This window comes from Polistes dominula, unplaced genomic scaffold (genome assembly GCF_049000335.1).
Source record: "Polistes dominula isolate Pdom_NZ unplaced genomic scaffold, Pdom_raw_medaka contig_79, whole genome shotgun sequence".
NCBI lineage: Eukaryota > Metazoa > Arthropoda > Insecta > Hymenoptera > Vespidae > Polistes > Polistes dominula.
In genome coordinates this window covers 121,950-141,740 of record NW_028300916.1, presented here as the reverse complement: position 1 = coordinate 141,740, position 19,791 = coordinate 121,950, and the positions used below count along the sequence as shown (strand labels likewise).

General features: G+C 27.3%; 5 protein-coding genes and 1 non-coding gene across 8 annotated transcripts; 4 read left to right on the top strand and 2 right to left on the bottom strand.

The window, feature by feature from the left end:
• Positions 1-42: 42 nt before the first annotated feature.
• On the top strand, positions 43-2,744 carry Dhpr (dihydropteridine reductase). 3 transcript variants are annotated; one of them, XM_089170638.1, is made up of 5 exons: positions 43-69; positions 1,707-1,790; positions 1,878-2,124; positions 2,210-2,402; positions 2,471-2,744. In XM_089170638.1, exons 1-5 carry the CDS (start codon positions 58-60, stop codon positions 2,568-2,570), a joined length of 636 nt encoding a protein of 211 aa, XP_089026764.1. In that variant the 5' UTR covers positions 43-57; the 3' UTR covers positions 2,571-2,744. The 3 variants fall into 3 exon arrangements, with proteins under 3 accessions (XP_089026764.1, XP_015191177.1, XP_015191178.1); XM_015335691.2 differs by lacking the exon at positions 43-69 and adding an exon at positions 524-734; XM_015335692.2 differs by lacking the exon at positions 43-69 and adding an exon at positions 1,464-1,610.
• A 368-nt stretch (positions 2,745-3,112) lies between these two features.
• On the top strand, positions 3,113-3,185 carry TRNAK-UUU (transfer RNA lysine (anticodon UUU)). The gene has a single exon. It is a non-coding gene; the product is annotated as a tRNA-Lys (tRNA).
• A 480-nt stretch (positions 3,186-3,665) lies between these two features.
• ATPsynE (ATP synthase, subunit E) lies at positions 3,666-4,715 on the bottom strand. Its single transcript, XM_015335693.2, has 3 exons — positions 4,558-4,715; positions 3,942-4,098; positions 3,666-3,792 (listed from the first exon to the last, which is right to left on the bottom strand). Exons 1-3 carry the CDS (start codon positions 4,612-4,614, stop codon positions 3,749-3,751), a joined length of 258 nt encoding a protein of 85 aa, XP_015191179.2. The 5' UTR covers positions 4,615-4,715; the 3' UTR covers positions 3,666-3,748.
• Positions 4,716-5,965: 1,250 nt separating this feature from the next.
• Positions 5,966-9,622, top strand: Atu (Another transcription unit). Its single transcript, XM_015335695.2, has 6 exons — positions 5,966-6,562; positions 6,802-7,464; positions 7,556-7,926; positions 8,007-8,594; positions 8,698-8,899; positions 9,091-9,622. Exons 1-6 carry the CDS (start codon positions 6,517-6,519, stop codon positions 9,261-9,263), a joined length of 2,043 nt encoding a protein of 680 aa, XP_015191181.2. The 5' UTR covers positions 5,966-6,516; the 3' UTR covers positions 9,264-9,622.
• Positions 9,623-10,004: 382 nt separating this feature from the next.
• Positions 10,005-17,310, top strand: Gpat4 (Glycerol-3-phosphate acyltransferase 4). The gene is made up of 9 exons (XM_015335696.2): positions 10,005-10,305; positions 12,310-12,597; positions 12,735-12,875; positions 12,971-13,105; positions 13,999-14,232; positions 14,493-14,608; positions 14,722-14,863; positions 14,945-15,153; positions 15,271-17,310. Exons 1-9 carry the CDS (start codon positions 10,153-10,155, stop codon positions 15,356-15,358), a joined length of 1,506 nt encoding a protein of 501 aa, XP_015191182.1. The 5' UTR covers positions 10,005-10,152; the 3' UTR covers positions 15,359-17,310.
• Positions 17,311-17,449: 139 nt separating this feature from the next.
• mRpL43 (mitochondrial ribosomal protein L43) lies at positions 17,450-18,512 on the bottom strand. The gene is made up of 4 exons (XM_015336057.2): positions 18,306-18,512; positions 18,060-18,166; positions 17,778-17,983; positions 17,450-17,680 (listed from the first exon to the last, which is right to left on the bottom strand). The coding sequence occupies exons 1-4, from the start codon at positions 18,440-18,442 to the stop codon at positions 17,525-17,527; spliced, it is 606 nt and encodes a 201-aa protein (XP_015191543.2). The 5' UTR covers positions 18,443-18,512; the 3' UTR covers positions 17,450-17,524.
• Between the last annotated feature and the right edge of the window lie 1,279 nt (positions 18,513-19,791).

The window sequence follows — 19,791 nt, the reverse complement described above, 5'->3', positions numbered from 1 at the left end:
GGCCTCTCTTTCTGCACATGCGACGTTGCCACGATTAATATTATCAGCGCGGGATAAATGAAATTGAATGTAACGCAATTTAATCTAATCTTTCAAAACAATAATTACAAATATTTACAAATGTTTCCAATATTTACTAGACATCATTGCAATAACATTCTTATCTTTTATATTTATAATCTATATTTTTAATTATCATTGTTTAAAATCATTACTTTTCAAATTACAGATAGTGTTATTATCACGAAAAAATTGACCAATCGCTAATAAAAGAATTTCATAAACTTTATTTAAATGGTTTTCATGTCAAAATAATTATATATTATATATATTTATTTGAAACTAAAGAAAAATTTAATCTGAAATTAATCTTTTGTATTATTTTGCTTTCATATTCTAACGAATGAAATGATGTTTCGTGTCGACCTTTCAAACAATATATATCTAATATAACGTAATCCAAAATTATCTTCTCGAATGGTCATCTAGTATTTTATTCTATGTCGAGAACCGGCAATCTAGCAATCCTCTCTCACGACATTTTCCGAAAGTCAAGCTCGTTCTTATTCGTATTCTTTCGTAGTCGATCGCTGAATCCCGGACCATTCTCGCGAATCGTTGAATTTATGCACCTTTTGTGAACAATGGCAACGGTATTGGGACGTGTTATCGTTTACGGTGGAAAGGGTGCACTCGGTTCTGTTTGTGTATCTCAATTTAAATCAAAAAATTGGGTAAGCGCGCATATCAATATTTCAATACAATATTATAATTCGAATAATTTCAAATAAAAAATAAAAAATCATCTAATTAATATTATATTTTACTTTTTTTTTTTTATGAAAATGATTGACTCTTATAAGTAATTTGTTATTAATTATGCGAAATATTAATTGCAACTGATTGCAACTTATTGCAACTTATTGCAACTGATTTAAACTGATTTAAACTGATTTATTGTTTAAATCAGTTCAATTTTTCGCGGGAATTTGAAATTTTATTAATATATTTAAATAATACCGTAAGATAAATAATTCCAAATTCCGACGATTTCATTTTTTTTTCTCTGAAGTGTTTGTATGTTTCCACTTGTTTTTTCTTTTCCTTTTTTTTTTTTTATGTATAATAATTTTATGGCACGTAACATGAAGGAAAGTTACGCAAGGACACTGATATTGTGTTAAAGGATAACCTTGTTTATGAAGGCTAATACGCATTTCCTTTCTAATGAAGAATGACTTACTTATTGCAATATTGTAATAAACAAACATTTTATTTCCAATGATATCTTTTAATGAATTATGCTTTCTGTAGATAAATAATATTGAAGAAACACTTGCAAAATAAATAATTACTTTTCTAATTGTAGTGAATTAATATTTATAAATGAAATTATAATTTATATTATATTGATAAGATGCGCAACACACGTAGCTATTCTCACGTCATATTATAGATCGGAACAATTCCTTTCGTGTAAATGAATATGTATGAGACAGCATATTTTCCATATGTGTGTTTTATATTTTATATATAATATTTAACATTATTACTTAACAATATTAATAAAAATGATTATAATTTGTTGAAATAAAATAAATGAATATCAGGTAATAAATATATAAATAAAAATTTGGCTATTTTTTTTTTTTTTTTTTATTTAAATACCAAATTATTTATCATTGTAATTGTCAAAATGTTTTCAGTGGGTTGGATCCATTGATATGAAACCGAATGAAGATGCAGATGCTAACATTGTTCTGAAAGCTACTAGAAATTGGGAGGAACAGGTGCACAGCACTTTTGATATATCTAATTTTAATTTGAATTTTAATTTTATTATTAATTATTAACATTTCCATATATGTATTATTTAGGAAAGTGATATCCTATCAGAACTGAAGAAGATTTTGAATGAAGAAAAAGTGGATGGGGTAATTTGCGTAGCCGGTGGATGGGCTGGAGGAAATGCTTCTAGTACAGATTTTATCAAAAATAATGATCTTATGTGGAAACAAAGTGTTTGGAGCTCAGCTATTGCGGCTGAAATTGCGTCCCATTATTTAAAGACAGGAGGATTTCTTGCATTGACTGGTGCTAAAGCTGCATTAGAAGGAACCCCAGGTTTCTAAAGAATTCTTTCAATAAAATTCCTTTTAATCCTTTCATAAAAAAATGACTGAAAAAATTCCATTACCTAAATATTTAGGTATGATTGGTTACGGGATGGCTAAAGCAGCAGTCCATCAATTAACCAAATCCTTAGCTTCCAAGGACAGTGGTTTACCTCAAGATTCTATTGTTTCCGCTATTTTACCTGTTACTTTGGACACCCCAATGAATAGAAAGTGGATGCCTAAAGCTGACAAAAGTACATGGACACCTCTTGAATTTGTATCAGAGTATGTATAACATATACAATCAATATTTTATTATATACATATATTATATATTAATAAATTATTTATAGCTTGTTTTGGAAATGGTCGCAAAATAAGGATCGTCCTGCCAATGGTAGTCTTCTTCAGCTAATTACTAAAGACAACAAGACAACATTGGTAGAATCTTAAAAATGGAAATGAGATTCTGGAAAATAATTAATGGGAACAAAAATCTCTAAAAGCAATTTATGACAATATTTATAATTAATCATTATAAAGAACAAAAAATATTCTATGTTTCCACATAAATTCTGTGAATATCCAAGTATATTATATTGTTAGAATATATATACACATTGTTAATTGTTGTCTGTATCATTAATATTTTTTTGCTTTTAATTTCTACATAATTTTACTCCTGTAACCATTCCACAATGATCAAATTATTTTTATTTGTACAAACAAATATTATTGTAAATAATTATAATTCTTATTATTATTATATTATATATATATATGTTTTATGATTAAAATGCATTCCTAAATAAACATTGTGATTTTATTATCCTTTTTCTTTCACTTATTTGTAGTATATTAATTTAAATAAGTCGAAAATAAGTATTATTTTTTATATGTTTTCCAATGTAAAATGTAAATATTATTGTATTGATTTATAAGTAATAAATAAAATTTTACCATACGTATGTGTATTTTGCCATATCGTATAGCGAGCCTGGATAGCTCAGTCGGTAGAGCATCAGACTTTTAATCTGAGGGTCCAGGGTTCGAGTCCCTGTTCGGGCGATTTTTTTTCTCTTTAATATCAACGTTTCCTTAATAAAATGAATATATTGTTATACTCTTATCTTTTATTTTTACATACCTAATTAAAAATTATTAATCTTTTCAAATATTATATTATCTCTTTTTCATGAGTTTAATTAACATTTAATAAAACAATTGAAAGGTAAATTTATACAAAAATATACATGTATGAAATAAATCTTACGAAGAGAAAATGTTCACTTAAATGACTTGAAAAAAACAAATCGTACTTAATTAATACGTTATAAATGTCATTATAACATATACGTATTATTACGCATTTAATAAAATAAATCATATATATATATATATATATATATATATCCTATAAAAAAAAAGAAAACTTAATCCTCGCAATAATGAAGTAAATTTTGTACATATTTCAAAATAAGATTTCATATTAATGCATTTAGATAATTTAATGAGTAATGCATATGTGCATAGGTGCATAGATGAATATTGAATATTATAATATTTTTATTATTATTATTTACATGAAGATAGTTTCCATTAATGATGCACTAGGAATAGTATACATAAAATTACTTATTTGTTTGTAGAAGGTCATCTAGCATCTTCTTTTCAGCTGAAAAGAAAAAAATAAATAGAGTTGTTAATATAAATATATATAAAATACACAATTTGTATACGTTAGAAATCACTTTTTAGAATGACAATATATTCTTAAATATAAATCATTATAATTAGTTATATATAATAATAAAGAAAAATTACCTTCTAATCTTATAGCTCTCTCAACTGCTTCTCTTGCTTCTCGTGCTGGTCTCTCTCTTTCTTCTTTCTCTCTACGAGCATTTTCTATTCTACTAAATTTACGTTGAAAATAAGCTCCATATAGTATTCCCACAGTAAGAAATGTCCATCGTGAAAACTGAGTATAATAATAACATTAAATTCACAGATATTAAAACTTTTCTTTTATTCAATATATATGTTTAAATATATTGAATTAATATATCTCCTAGTTGTTCATAATTAATTTCTATTTAAAATGAAAAACATAGATGTGTCAATTAAACACCAATTTTGCATAGAGAACTATCAAAAAATATAATGGTTAGAAAACAAATGACACAATAAAATTTCGAACAAACTTTAAACAATGAAATATTAATCTTTAATAACAATGTATTGTTGTTTAATTTTCCAATCATAATATATAAAGTTATATAATAAAATACAATTTTTGAATGGAAATTAATTTTATCAATTAATACGTAATAAGACGTACATAAATTGTAATATGTTACTATATTAAATTTTATTACTAATATTTATTAATCGCATGTAATATATGTTAAAAGAATATATTAAAATTTGTTTGATGTACCTTTATTAAAGGAGATACCCGGACGGGTCTCGGATTAAGTTCAACGGAGGACGACATTTTGTTACTGACGTCTGTCTAGGTCGTCTTACAATGTTTCTGTACTACACTACCAGCAGTGATCCCCAGTGATCCCAGAGACTTTAGTTCGTCTGATCGACACAGGGGCGTAAAATTATCGTACGCCCCGGGAAAATTTGAAATCCGACAATTTCTCGGACGAAATTTTCAAAATGTGAAAAAAGTGTCCAAGTTCCAACTTTTTCAAAGTTTTTTTTTTATTTATTTTTTTTTTTAAGTAGAATGCGTACACGGATCGTGGTGGTAGTAGGGGTGGTGGTGGTGGGGGTGGTGCTGCACCTTTCCAAAATTTGTTGACTAAAAAAAAAAAAGGTCATCAAGTTTTCGAAATTCCAAATGGATCGTACACCACGAATTTTGGATCGTACGGGGCATCAAATTATCGTACGAATGGGATCACTGTATACTACTGTTTTCGAACACTTCCTACTCTCTTACCATTAATAATATTAAACCATTCCTATGTAACCACGTAAATATCCAATCATTGCTAATATTTACGAATGTAATGCTTTGAAACGGAAGCAGAAAAGCACGCCATCGGAAAGTTACTAGATGGATAGTTTAATTTAACATTGACCTAATGGGCTTGTTTTTGTCCAAAAAAAAAAGAAGAAAGAAACTAGGCACATTAATGTTGGTTGTAATGTGGTGTAGAGGTAAGAGGTACACATAATCTGTGTATATGAAAAGTGTCCGTTTAAATGCATTCAATTAGGGTGGCGCCACAATAGCTTCAGGGTAAATTTTAAAGGAAGCGCCAAATATTATTAGAGTAGGATTGAGAAATAAACAAGGAACACAAATTTCACAAGACAAATTTTACCCATAACTGTTTTGTTATTCACATACTTTTTTATAAAATTAAATGATAAAAAATCAATAAACGTACTATTCACAGTTGACGAAATAAAATCACTCTAGCTACACTAAGTGTAGCTCATAATAATTCTTTAAGGTTATATTTACTACATTATTTTGTACTACGCAGTAATTAAAATTTTCAATAATTAACTACTTTAGTCGCCAATAATATTAAATTTTGTAACTCGGCATACTTCAATTCGTTTACAATTGCTACATTCATACCATACCCTTTGTCTACACCAGCGCCATTCTGGAAGGTTTCTAAACTGTTATTTATAGCATACAGCTGGACTTTTTTTCAAATTTTCTCCCATATGAGATGATACTCCTTACCTCTTCCCTCCATATGTTAGAATGATTAATGCTCAGCATACCAAGAGTGGCTCGGGGCAAAATCCCTAACACATCTTGTTGCTAACACAGTTGGCAGTGACGACCGCTGCGCTATCTCTCGGAGTGAGTAGGAAGTTACGCTTTGGTCCCTACAGCTTATATTTTTGTGATATAACCTTTGTCAATAATTTTACGGACAATTTTAATAGAATGTGAACAAAAATAGATTTATCGAATAAAATATTTGTATGAGACACTATATACTTTAGAAATATTATTCTCTATGTATTATTTGTATATCATAGATTGAAAAGATTCTTCTAAATGAAATATTAACATTCCTTGACCATGTGACCATGTGGCAATTAATAGCCTAAATATTTTTTTTTAACAAATCAGATGAGACCAATAAAAGATAAAAACCCTACACTCTAAAGTTCCCTGCATGAAAACTAATAGTGAATACTTTTGTAGCAGATGTTCATTGTAATTCAACACACACACACACACACACACACACACAATAGTTATTAGATTAAAATTAAACATTAAGAGTATTTGATAAAATAAAGTACAGAAAAGATGATTGATTGAAAGTTCTAATAATATTATCTATATTTTCATGATTTATTTCTATATAGTAATTTAATTGTTTGGTTATAGTGCGTTTATTTATTAAATATGTCACCAATACAGGAAAATTTAAGAGATTCGAGCGGAGATTCCGGTACGTACTTCAATTTTAAGAATTTAAATAGAATTAATAAATGAAATTTATGTTAACAATAATCGCCGATATAAATAAATATAATATGTTGCAATTGCTTAAGGGTTGCAATTGAATAATATACAATATGTATGTAAATCTGTACATGTAACATGTAAATCTGTTATATCTGTATATCTATTATTTTGAGATTTTGAATTTATAAGCACTACTAAATATAATTGTAATTGTTATCATAGGATCAGATTCCGACAACGCTTCTATATCATCAAGATCAAGCATAAGGTCAGCTAGATCCGATGCAAGTAGAAGGTCAGATGTAAGTAAGAGATCGGATGAAAGTAGAAGGTCAGATGTGAGCAGGAGGTCGGATGCAAGTAGAAAGTCAGATGCAAGTAGAAAATCTAATGCAAGTAGAAAGTCCGATTTGAGTATAAGATCTGATGCGAGTAAGAGATCGGATGTAAGTAGAAAGTCAGATGGTAGTAGGAAATCAGATGCAAGCAGAAAGTCAGATGGTAGTAGGAAATCAGATGTAAGCAGAAAATCAGATGAAAGCAGAAAGTCAGATGGAAGCAGAAAATCAGATGGAAGTAGAAAATCAGATGGAAGCAGAAAATCATATGGAAGTAGAAAATCAGACGGAAGCAGAAAATCAGATGGAAGTAGAAAGTCAGACGGAAGCAGAAAATCAGATGGAAGTAGAAAATCAGACAGAAGTAGAAAATCAGATGGAAGTAGAAAATCAGAAGGGAGTAGAAAGTCTGAAGAAAGTAGAAAATCGGAAGAAAGTAGAAAGTCTGATGAAGGAAATGAGTCGAAGATATTAGATTCGAGAAAGTCTCAAAGCCCTAAGGAAGATAGAAGTGATAATGAATCTGATAAATCTTTTATTGCAGCTGGTGAGTAAAACATACATATTTAAACATACGAGTATGTGTGTATATTTCTACTTGTCATATTGATTGATATCATCTCTTTTGTCATTTTTAGATAACGAAGGAAGTGCTAAATCTGATGACAGTGATTTAGAAGAATCTAAAAAACGCAAATCTAATGATTCGGAAGAAACAAAAACTACGAAAAAGCATAAAGTTTTAAATGGTTCAGATTCTGAAAATGAAGATGCAGAAAAAGATAAAGATAATGGCGTAGCTCCAACAGCAGATGCTTTGTTTGGTGATGCAAGTGATATTAGTACAGATGATGAGAAAGAAAAAAGAGAAACTAAAGATAAAGAAAAACGTGAAAGTAGAAGTAGAAGTCGAAGTAAAAGCCGTAGCAGGAGTAGAAGTAGAAGTCTTAGTAGAGGAAGATCTGATAGCGGTGGGGAAGGACCAAGTCATCAACCTATTATTGAAGATGTATGATCATGAACTATGTAATTGTAATTGTAGTAATTTTTTAATTGTCATAAACTATATTTTATACATTCTTATTGCAGGATGATAAAGATAAAGAAGATGAACCAGAACCAGCGCCAGAAACTAGGATCGATGTGGAAATTCCTAAAATATCAACAGACTTAGGAAGAGAAATACATTTTGTCAAGCTTCCTAATTTCTTATCAGTAGAAACTAGACCATTTGATCATGACACTTATGAAGATGAAATTGACGAGGAAGAAACTTTAGATGAGGAAGGTAGAGCACGATTAAAACTCAAAGTTGAAAATACAATAAGATGGAAAGAAGTATTCAATGATAGTGGAAGAGTTGAGCATGAAAGTAATGCTAGGTTTGTTAAATGGTCAGATGGCAGTATGTCATTGCATTTGGGATCTGAAATATTTGATGTATATAAACAGCCCTTACAAGGTGATCATAATCACCTTTATATACGTCAAGGTACTGGTTTACAAGGACAAGCAGTGTTTAGAACAAAATTAACTTTCCGTCCTCATTCAACTGAATCCTTTACACATAGAAAAATGACTATGTCCTTAGCAGACAGATCACAAAAAACGTCTGGTATTAAAGTTCTTTCTCAAGTAGGAATGAATCCAGATCAAAATAGATATGAAATGATTAAGGTTAGGATGAAATGTTTTCATTATTATTTTTTATTTCAATTTATCATTAATTTTGTTTTATATATCTCGATACAAATAATACATAAATAATGATAAATTTCAGAAAGAAGAGGAGAAATTAAGAATGGCCATGCGTGTTCAGAGTAAGACAAAAAAATCTACCAGTGGAGGTCGAAGTACATTAAGAGCTTCTACCGGATATGGTGCCGATGCTTATCACGATGACGCTTCTGAAGATGAAGGAGCTATTTCTCTTGCAGCTATTAAAAATAAATATAAAAAGGGAGCTGCTGCTACTTCTAAAGGTATATATATATATATATATGAATCTTAAAGAAATAGGGTATAAGGATCACGAATGAAGGAGTCGGGATTTAGTATTTTGAGTTTCTAATGCCACTTAACAACAACAACGATAATAATAATAATAATAATAAATTATATTATAATGTGTGTATGTTTTTATAAATATTGTAATATTTTTCTTTTGCTTCAGCTGCATCAAATATTTATTCTTCTGACGAAGAAGGTTCAGACTTTGAAACTATGAGGCCGAAGAAAAATATTAAAGGCAAAGTACTTAAAGATTCTGATGAAGAATCTAATTCCGAGAGTGCTTCAGTAAGCGGTGGAGAGGATGATAATCAAGCTGATAATACTAGCGATTAAATGAATTTCATTATTATTGGCAAATATTAATACAACATGGCAAATAGTAATACACACATGTGCATTACTATTAATTCAAATTTTTGACAAATTATGGATAGTGAATGTTATATGTTTAGGAGTTTATTTTTCAGACCTTTCATTAATTCAATATTATTAGTTTTAATACAATGGTACAAATGAATAGGAATATATGAATCAGCATTTTTTAAATCTTTTAAATAAGGAACGTAAGTCAGCTATTATACATTTTTTAAATCTACATTTGCACAAATCTACATTATACACAGCAGCAAAATTTTGTACGCGTTGAACTATTACTGTGTAAATATTACATATTAAATTAATATTATTTTTTATTTGCTTTATAGATCCTTAATGAACTTTCAAATAAGTAGACAGTGAAAAAAGTGAACAGTTTTTTGCAAATAAACTTTCAAATGTACATATAGATAAGTGATATTGAGTGATAAAAATGACAATTATGATGGTGATAATAAACAGTTTTGCTTAATGATGGAACATTAGCATAACTTTAAAAAAAGGAAATTTATAATAAATATAATTTTGTTTAAATGTATGAAAGCTGAGATAAGATTAATTTAAAAGTATATATACACCATTAACAATGTGTGAAAATATTAAAAATCAGATAAAAACAGATAAGATTAAATATCAATGTGATATGAAAATATCGATAATCATTATTAAGTACTTATTTCTTATCTTCACTCGATAGATGGAGCAGAGTTCTGTATTAAAAGAACCTGTCTAACTTCGAGGGTTTACAATCTAGAGTATTGACTTCTCTTCTCAACGGTTTAATTTACGAAGATAAGCTACGCGAAGACGAAACTTTAATTCTAGACAGTGCTCGACAGTTAGGAAAATGGCGTTCCCCTGGGTGGTAATTTCATTCGCGTTTTCTTTGCTGTTAACGCCGTTCCTTATGTTTTTACTTGCTATTATATTTCTGGCATCAATCGGTAAATCACTCGGTGTTCGAAGAATATATATCAAACTATTATTAGCACTTTTTGAGGTAAGTCAACTAGTAAAAATAGAGGAATCATGTTTTAAATAGTTAGTTTCTAACGTGAGCCAATTTGAATCTTGAAACTCTTGACTAATTTTATATCAAGTTTTATGTTAACAATATCGATCTACTACACTGTTCGATCAAAGATAGTTATCTTAATATATCACGCGACTCTTCTTTTTTTTTCTTTTTTCCTATTAAGGTTATGTTTGTTTTTTTTTCCTCTCTCTCTCTCTCTCTCTCTCTCTCTTTCGTGATTCTTGAGCAAGAAATCATGAAATACGTATGGAAGCGAGTTTTTTTTCCTTTTCGTTAATAACCTTGAATATAAATAAATTTAATGATACTCTTCCATAATAATGATGTACATTCTTTCAAGTGATCTTAGATATACCGTCATATTTAACCTAAAAATAACTATAACATGATTTATTCATTTATCTCAATTGAAAGAATTTGTATTAATCTGTGTATTAATATTAAAACATTATTTAAAATTTACTTAAGTAATACATCGATATATTTAAATGTTACAATTTTTATTTATATCTAAATCAATCAAATCTGCATATCATAAATACATAAATTAATATTGTTTTCAATATCGTTCAATTTATCTGTTAAAATATAATCAATCAATCAATTAATTATATGATAATGATAAATGTTGAAAATAATTTAATTATGATAATTTGAAGAACTAATAAAGTATTCATATTGATGTTAATTAATGCACTACATTTATTTTATATTATAATTCTTTACCTTAAATTATCACCGATTGTAAAAACATTTTGCATGCAATCATGGCTATATGTAATTTCATTTGCATACTTATATTATATTCCAAAATTTATACCGATTGCAAGAAACTTTTTTTTCTCTCTCTCTCTCTCTCTCTCTCTCTCTCTTATTATTTTTAATTTAATAATAATCATATCTTTTATTATCTTGATATTTAATACTGTTATCAGTACTAACAGTTCTGTTTAATTAATTCTTGATTAACGCCTATCACCTGTATTTTTTATTTTCTCTAACAAATACTCCATATATTAGTCCTTTTGTTTTTAAAAATCTTATTTTAAATTGTATATAAATTAATAAGCAAGAAATCGTTTGAAATGATCATTTTTTTTACTCTAGTAAGTCTCGATATCTCTTATGAAATCACATCGCGTGTTTCAACAATTGAAAGATTTATTTTTTATTCATAGTAATGATAAACTTTGATTTCACAAGACTGTGATTACCTTGAATATTTATTTAAGTTTCATTTGTTTTCTTCATATTATCTACTTGGTAAACATTTATTTATAATATACAAAAGAAAAAAAAGTATATAATCCAAAATTAAAGAATGGAGAATATCATTTAGTTTGGTAACTTTTGATTTGAATAACAAATACATACATGTATATTTTCTCATTTTCAATATAAATATTCTATTCGTATTTGGAGAAATATTTTGCATATATCTTACCAATGTAAATAGATACGCGTTGATTGAATTGCAAAAGCAATGTTTACTCATAGGAAAAGAGTTGTAAAAAAAAATGTTTCTTGGTAAAACATTACTTATATACATGTATGTATATAAATATACTAAATTTGTATATGACACATACAAATTAGAAAAATTTGGCTGTTCATTTCTTTCATGGAAAATGATAATATGTAGATTGATTAAATTTCATTTATTGTACGCCTTAGAAATTGTATTTTTAATTCACGCTTCAAAGTAAAATCCAATATATCATATTTCATTGTTTGCCTATCTGCATTAACACGTGATGAACAAAGGTTACTTTGAAATAATACTGTATAATACTGTATAATACTGTATAATACTGTAATACTGTTCGCGGGTTTATTTTAAATGGATAAATATTAAGTTAAATACTTTGACTCCTTTTTTGCTTGTCTCTATTACGTAATTTGTTATTTTTATTAATATTTAATATAACAAATATATAAACAAATAATTATTATTGTAATTGATTTCAGTTCGGTAGACAAAATATAGAAAAAGAAAGAAATAAAAATAATACTTCAGAGGAGGAAGATGAATATGAATCTATTTCAAGAAATATGAAGAAAAAATTGGACAAACATTCTGTGGACAAGGAATGTCAATTGCAAAATGGAATTGTCAGTAATAATCAAGTCATAGCTAGATCAACTGATTTGATTTTATTACCAGAACCAGACATGCAAAATAATAAGAATCATACAGATGAATATACAAATGAGAAAACTGAAGAACTTTCGAAGGATATAGATAATAGTAAGGAGGTAAATTGCTTTTCTTTATTATTATTATTATTATTATTATTATTATTATTATATTAACACGATAAACAATTAAAAGAACAAAATAAGAATCGCACAATGTATATTTATATTAAGAAAATATTTCTATGTATTTTTAGAATACTCTTATACGACGTAATTCTTTCGAAACACTCAAAAAAGCATTTGAACCAGCGATTTGCTTAGATTACATCAGGGCCGGAGTAGAAGCTATTATCGAAGATGAAGTAACCTCACGTTTTGAAGCGGAAGAACTAAAGGTAAATTTTTAATATTTTCTTATAACTATACAAAATTGAAAATGATGATCCTCATATCCATGACCTGATCTATTATCATTTCCTTATTTTTCCAGAATTGGAATCTTCTCACACGAACAAATAGGCATTACGAGTTTATATCTTGGAAATTAACAGTTATATGGATGTTTGGATTTTTTATGCGATATTGTTTTCTTCTACCTTTGAGAATACTTATCTGTTGCATAGGAGTAAGTTCAATATATTTCATATTTTTATTTCTTATAATATTTATGATAATAATAAATTTCAGAAAATTCATCTAAAATACTGTATATACATTTTTAATCTAAGCAATATTATCACTATTATTACAGGTTATGAAATGATGACATTTCAGTTGTGTATAAATTTATAAAATGAGATTATAATATGAATTTTTTTTCTTTTTCTCTTTTTCTATCTCTATCTCTATCTCTATCTCTATCTCTATCTCTATCTCTATCTCTATCTCTATCTCTATATTATTTTATTATAGATCGAGTATTAGATTTTTACATAAAAGTGTTCAATTTATACGATTGCATACACTATAATTTTTTATACGTTTTTGCTATATGTATATCAAAAATTGAACTTCACTAATAATGAAGTTTCTTAGGTACTATCATATACTTAGGTACTTTGTCCAGGCAACATATTTTTTTAGACTTTTACCAGATATTCAAAATCGTTGGACAAATAACCAGATACTTCAAATGTAATAATATATAATCCAAAATATTGCTACTAAATATTTTCTTTATTAGTAATTAATATTAAATAATTGTATTTTTACTTATACTTTATGCATCAATGGCAACATATTATTATTATTAATATGATAATGAATAATTTGTTGTTGCATATTTAGCATAATCATTATTTTTTTTTTTTAACAAATTGTTCAAGTTTGACTACTAGAGATTCCATTTGTGAGTACAAATCTTTTCAAGATATATCTAATTTACCTTGTCAAAGTCATTATAAATTCATAAGTGTTACAGGTAACGGTATCCTGTAACTTTGCTTTACAGGTAGTATCTACACAGCAACTATTCAGAGGGATTCATCGTTTCTCAGGTGCAAAGCTTGTGGTTTACAGGTGATGTGGCTGACATTGTGCACAGCAGTAGTGGGCTACGTTCCAGAGGGTAGCTTCAAACGATGGCTGAACTACAAAGTCTCCATAATGTGCTTTGCCGTATTGTCCAGTGCTTTATCTTCAGTCATTACATACCACCATCCAGAAAATCGACCAGTCAGAGGCATTTGTGTAGCTAATCACACGTCTCCTATTGATGTACTTGTACTTATGTGTGATAATTGCTATTCTCTGGTACGTTTAATCATTTATCATGTGTTCATTTTATTTTTACAGACTTTTAGTTCATAAATAATTAATAATATTTATTAAATTATGTATTAATCATATTAAATTCATTCAAAATTGTTGTTTAGATACATAACAATAAGTTTTATTGTAACAAGTGTTTAAAGTTTTTCTTCATTTACTTCGATAATTGATTTTTTTTTAAATGTTATAATATATTATTATAATATAATTATGATTTAATTATTAATTAATCTGACTAATAGATAGGACAGAGGCATGGTGGATTCTTGGGGATTTTACAAAGAGCACTTGCCCGTGCTTCTCCGCATATATGGTTTGAACGTTCCGAAGTTAAAGATAGAGAAGCAGTTGCAAGAAGGTAAAACAATAATATATATATATATATATATATATACATAATTCTATTACTTTCTATCATTTTTCTTATTATAATATAATTATTTAATATATCATGTTACATTTTATATTTAGATTAAAAGAACACGTATCAGATCCCACAAATCCACCAATATTAATCTTTCCTGAAGGAACATGTATTAATAACACTTCCGTTATGCAATTCAAAAAAGGTAGTTTTGAAGTAGGTGGGGTTATTTATCCCGTTGCGATCAAGGTAATTTGTGTGTGTACTTATAGACATTCTTGGAAATTTTAAATATTTTTATCCTGAATTTTTTTGTTTTTTTGTATATAGTACGATCCACGATTTGGTGATGCATTTTGGAATAGCAGTCGTTATTCGATGTTACAATACTTGTATATGATGATGTCCAGTTGGGCTATAGTTTGCGAGGTTTGGTATTTACCTCCAATGTATAGAAACGAAGGGGAAACTGGCATCGATTTTGCAAATAGAGTAAAATCAGTTATAGCAAGACAAGGTGGACTTGTTGATTTACAATGGTAAAATAAAATTAAAATTACTTTAATTAATTACTTATTTCTTCTAATTAATTAATTAATTCAAAGAAAAAAGTTATAGTTTGCAGATAAAAATATATGTTTTTATTTTATTATTAGGGACGGTCAACTTAAAAGAATGAAACCAAAGAAAGAATGGAGGGAGAAACAACAAGAAGAATTCAGTAAACGCTTTAAAGTTGAATAAACATACATTCCTTCTAGTCACATCATTTTTTGCATAGTACGTGATAACTTCATTGAATCAGATATTTTGTTATCTGCATTGTTATATTACCTACTTGTGTCATCTTTATGAATATTTATAACATCGTGCGCATAATTAATGTTGTAAACGAATTTATTTGTATCTTCAAATATGGAAAATTGCACTTTGGTTTCCTGTATCGGATATGATATGTAGATTATCATCATAGAGTTTTATCAGAATATTAGTATCTCCAGAATTGCTTGATATATATAATCTTCAATTACATCTTTATATATATATATATATATATATATATATTGTATGTATATATGTATGAATGTATGTTTAAAAATAGAACACTATTGTAGTCCTTATAATGAGCTCGACGCTTTTATTTTTTCATCGATTGTAAAATATTTATCAATATATTTATTTCAAATATATACTTTTTAATAATAGTAACAATTACATTTTTCTATATACAAATATATTTTTTATGAAAAATATAACGTGACAAATATTTTCATATAATAAAAGTATTGTTAATATGTTCATAATCTTATTAAAGAAAAAATTATTTATTTCAAAAGTGCAAGAACCATATTTGTAAATTTTAGAGATTGAACTTTTAGTATTTATATGTTATGAAAAGTGTAGTATTGTTTTGCTTGTGCGAGTGTATGTTTAAATTTACACAAAACTACTATTATATATATATATATTTTAATAATAGTAATTATTCTATTGTTTTTATCAAATTTTTTGGATTCAAAAGAAATTTGACAAATAACCTAACTACATTTAAAAATATTTGTCCAAAGTATCACATTTAATTAATTATTTAATATTATGTCGACAAAAATAATAGAGACAAACAAATTTTTATTTTCTATTGTTCTCTTAAAAATGAATAAAGATTATTGTTTAGTTTACGATACTCTTGATTATTTCAATATTATTTTGGTAAAAACATATAAGAATCTGAAATACAATCTGTCATATATTGCTAAAATTGTTATTAAACATTTAGTGCTTTCTATTTTATTAAAACAATAAGTACTAAAACTTATAATTGCTTTAGTTTATAAGCTTACTTATATATTAAAAATATTTTCTACATTTGATTAGTTAATTTTATGATAAAATTAAGAAATAGTTTAATTTCTATAAATACTCGCTAACAAATAATACTTTTCATACAAATAGCAGCACAGTAATTGTCAATTTTAAATAAGAATTTAAAAATTGTACTATTATGTTAGAAAAAGAGAGAGAGAGAGAGAGAGAAAAGAGAAAATTCATTCTTTTCTTAATTATAATACATTATACATTTAACAATATTAATAATTTATATTATTGTGTAGCGATAAACGTGTACTGTTTTATAATACTTTACATTTTATAGGGGTTAAAAGTTAAATAAAATAGAATTCATTATTCCTATAGGTATAATTTAAATTGTTATAATAGAAATGTTTCATTTAAGATAATTATTTATTTTTTATGATATGCTTCTTATATATTTATTCTTTTAGAAATGACATTTTTTATATATATACACGTCATATTCAAGTTTTATATGAAAAGTGTCAAAATATATTTTTGTAGGATTAAAGTATGTAATTAGTTAGTTATGTATATTCAAAGTTTCATATATACACAACAAGTATCTATGTGTGTCGAAAAAAACTGAATGTCTAAAATTGAAATTTTATTTGATAAAATTCCAGATAATAGGTACATTTGTATGTCTCAGATTATGTATCTCTATGCTTAAAAAAGAAACAAAAATTGACAGAATATTACTATCTTTTATTATATTTTCTCTGTGTTTAAACTTGTACTTTAGATTATTTTCCATAAATTTAATACGAATTAAGAAAAAAGCATATTAAAATGAATGTATAAAATGTATAAGATGTAATAAATTTTCAAAAAATTAACTTAAATATTGACTGCTATTTAAACAGTTTATATTAAAAGTAATTTTTGAAATATTATGCATCGATAAACTAATGAATTTGAAAACGGTGTTTATTGTGTACTATACGCCGACTAAAAAAATAATAAAATAATTATTTCTTACAATAATTTTTTAAATATATATATGCATGTATTTAAATTTTCATTACTTTTCTACATCATTTCATTTTATGTTTTATATTAATCAGATTTCTCTGAAGTGTTTGTTTGTACTTCTATTTCTTGTTGTTGTTGTTGTTGTTGTTGATGTTGTTCAGACATTTGCTGGGCTTTAAATAATTCAATTAATTGTTCAGTTGCAGTCGGTTCTGTTTTAACAGCTGCACCGATTTCCTTCTGTAATGTCGATGTTTTAAATATATTTTAATTATATTTACAGCGAAATAAATGTTTGTTAAAGTCATATTATATATAAACATTGAATTATATTTACGTTAGGAAACTGTGCTAAATTATGGCTTGGATCTCTAAACGTTAAAGGTGTCCACGGTCCTTGAATAGAAGGAAATTCTGTATGCCAAAATTTTCTTACACGCAATTTTGGACCATCATGAAATTGAGTACGTAATACTTCCATCCACTTAACGATATCCTCTCTAGCATAATTGCTAACATTCATCCATTGTCTTTCTCCGTTTACTATAGAAGATACAATATATTATTATCTTATTAGTGTTACCTTATCATTATTATCAAATAACATTGCCACACTTACAATATTCTGCAACTATAACTGGCGACCTATGTCGTCTTGGTTTTACATATACTACAATACCAGGATTTTGGTTGGAAAAGTCTATCAAATCATGTTCCAAAAAATCTCTGAATACAAGTCCAAAATCAATATTAATTTCTTTTCATTTTATAATCAACGGTATTATAATTGTATAATTACATAGGCTTTTAAAAATAAACACATTATGTTATCTTAAGAAGAAAAAGGAAAGTAACTATAACCTACCTCATTCCTTTATTTGAACCAGAACTTTTACAGAACTTTAATGTCACTCTTTGTAATTGACACACATAACGACCAATTCCAAGCCCTAAAGGAGCTCGTGGAAATCCAGATTTAAGAAATAATACTTTATTTGACATTTTTATTTAACTCTAATAATATGCTACGTTATCAAAACTACCAGTGCGCTTAAACTGCGACATCTAATGGTTCTTTTTGAACTTACTAGATGACGACAAATGTTTTATTTAACAGCGATCCCATTCGTACGATAATTATCGTACGTGTACGCTAATTCGAGGCCCTGTACGATCCAAAATTCGTGGTGTACGATCCATTTGGAATTTCGAAAACTCCTTTTTTTTTTTAGTCAACAAATTTTGGAAAGGTGCACCACCACCACCACCACCACCACCACCACCACGATTCCAAGATCCGTGTACGATCCGTGTACGAACAAGTCTATCTCCCTGCGGACCGCCGTTTTTATCATTTTCATGATAGGGTTTTGAACTTGATGACTAAAAAAAAAAAAAAAAAAAAAAAGAAAGGTCATCAACTTTGAAAAAGTAGGAACTTGGACACTTTTTCCACATTTTAAAAATCTCGTCCGAGAAATTGCCGGATTTTAAATTTTCCCGGAGCGTACGATAATTTTACGCCCCTGTGTCGATCAGACGAACTAAAGTCTTTGGGATCACTGAATGTTTATCCAGACATTGTTATGCCAACAATGCGAAGAGCACAATAGTGCTCCTGTTTTTTTTTTCTTAAAACCATTGAAAATTTTATCAAAAATATGGTAAATATAGTAAATAGAATAAAATAATTTAATAACCTATGAGGACTATATTGACATAATTAAAAGTTAAAGTTAGTATTTCTGAAAAGTTTGTAGGGTAGGAGTTGATAACTAATTCATACAAAAGGGAAGATAAACTGGAAGTGTCTACATTCATTACTATCAAGAATGATAAGAAGAATCCAACAATACTGCAACAATGAAAGATTTTTGAATGTACTGTTTTTATTATATTTACATTAGGAAGAAATCATATACCGTAATATTCTATCAGAAGATTAGCAGGAAGGAATTCTAGTTATCACAAATTAAGAAAACAAAAGGCAAATACATTATATTAGGAATCTCTATTCTTGTACAAAATCTTTTAACTAGGTTTTCTAAACGATAATGGAAGATATTACTGTTCATCGATTGCCAAGAAAAATTGATGTATTTATATAAGTTAATATCTTCTTTGCAAGGAATTCCATGTGAATTATTATGCGAATAGAATGCAGCTGCTCTGACTAAAAATAATCTACACAATAATATGTTTCGGGATAAATATAATAATTTTGTTTGAAGAAGAAGTAAATATTATAATACTATTAAATTACACTTACTTTTATTATATAAAAAATGATTTAGGTTGCATTAATTTTTAAGGGAGGGGTAAGGGTTTCAGAGTAAAAAAAAACGCTTTTC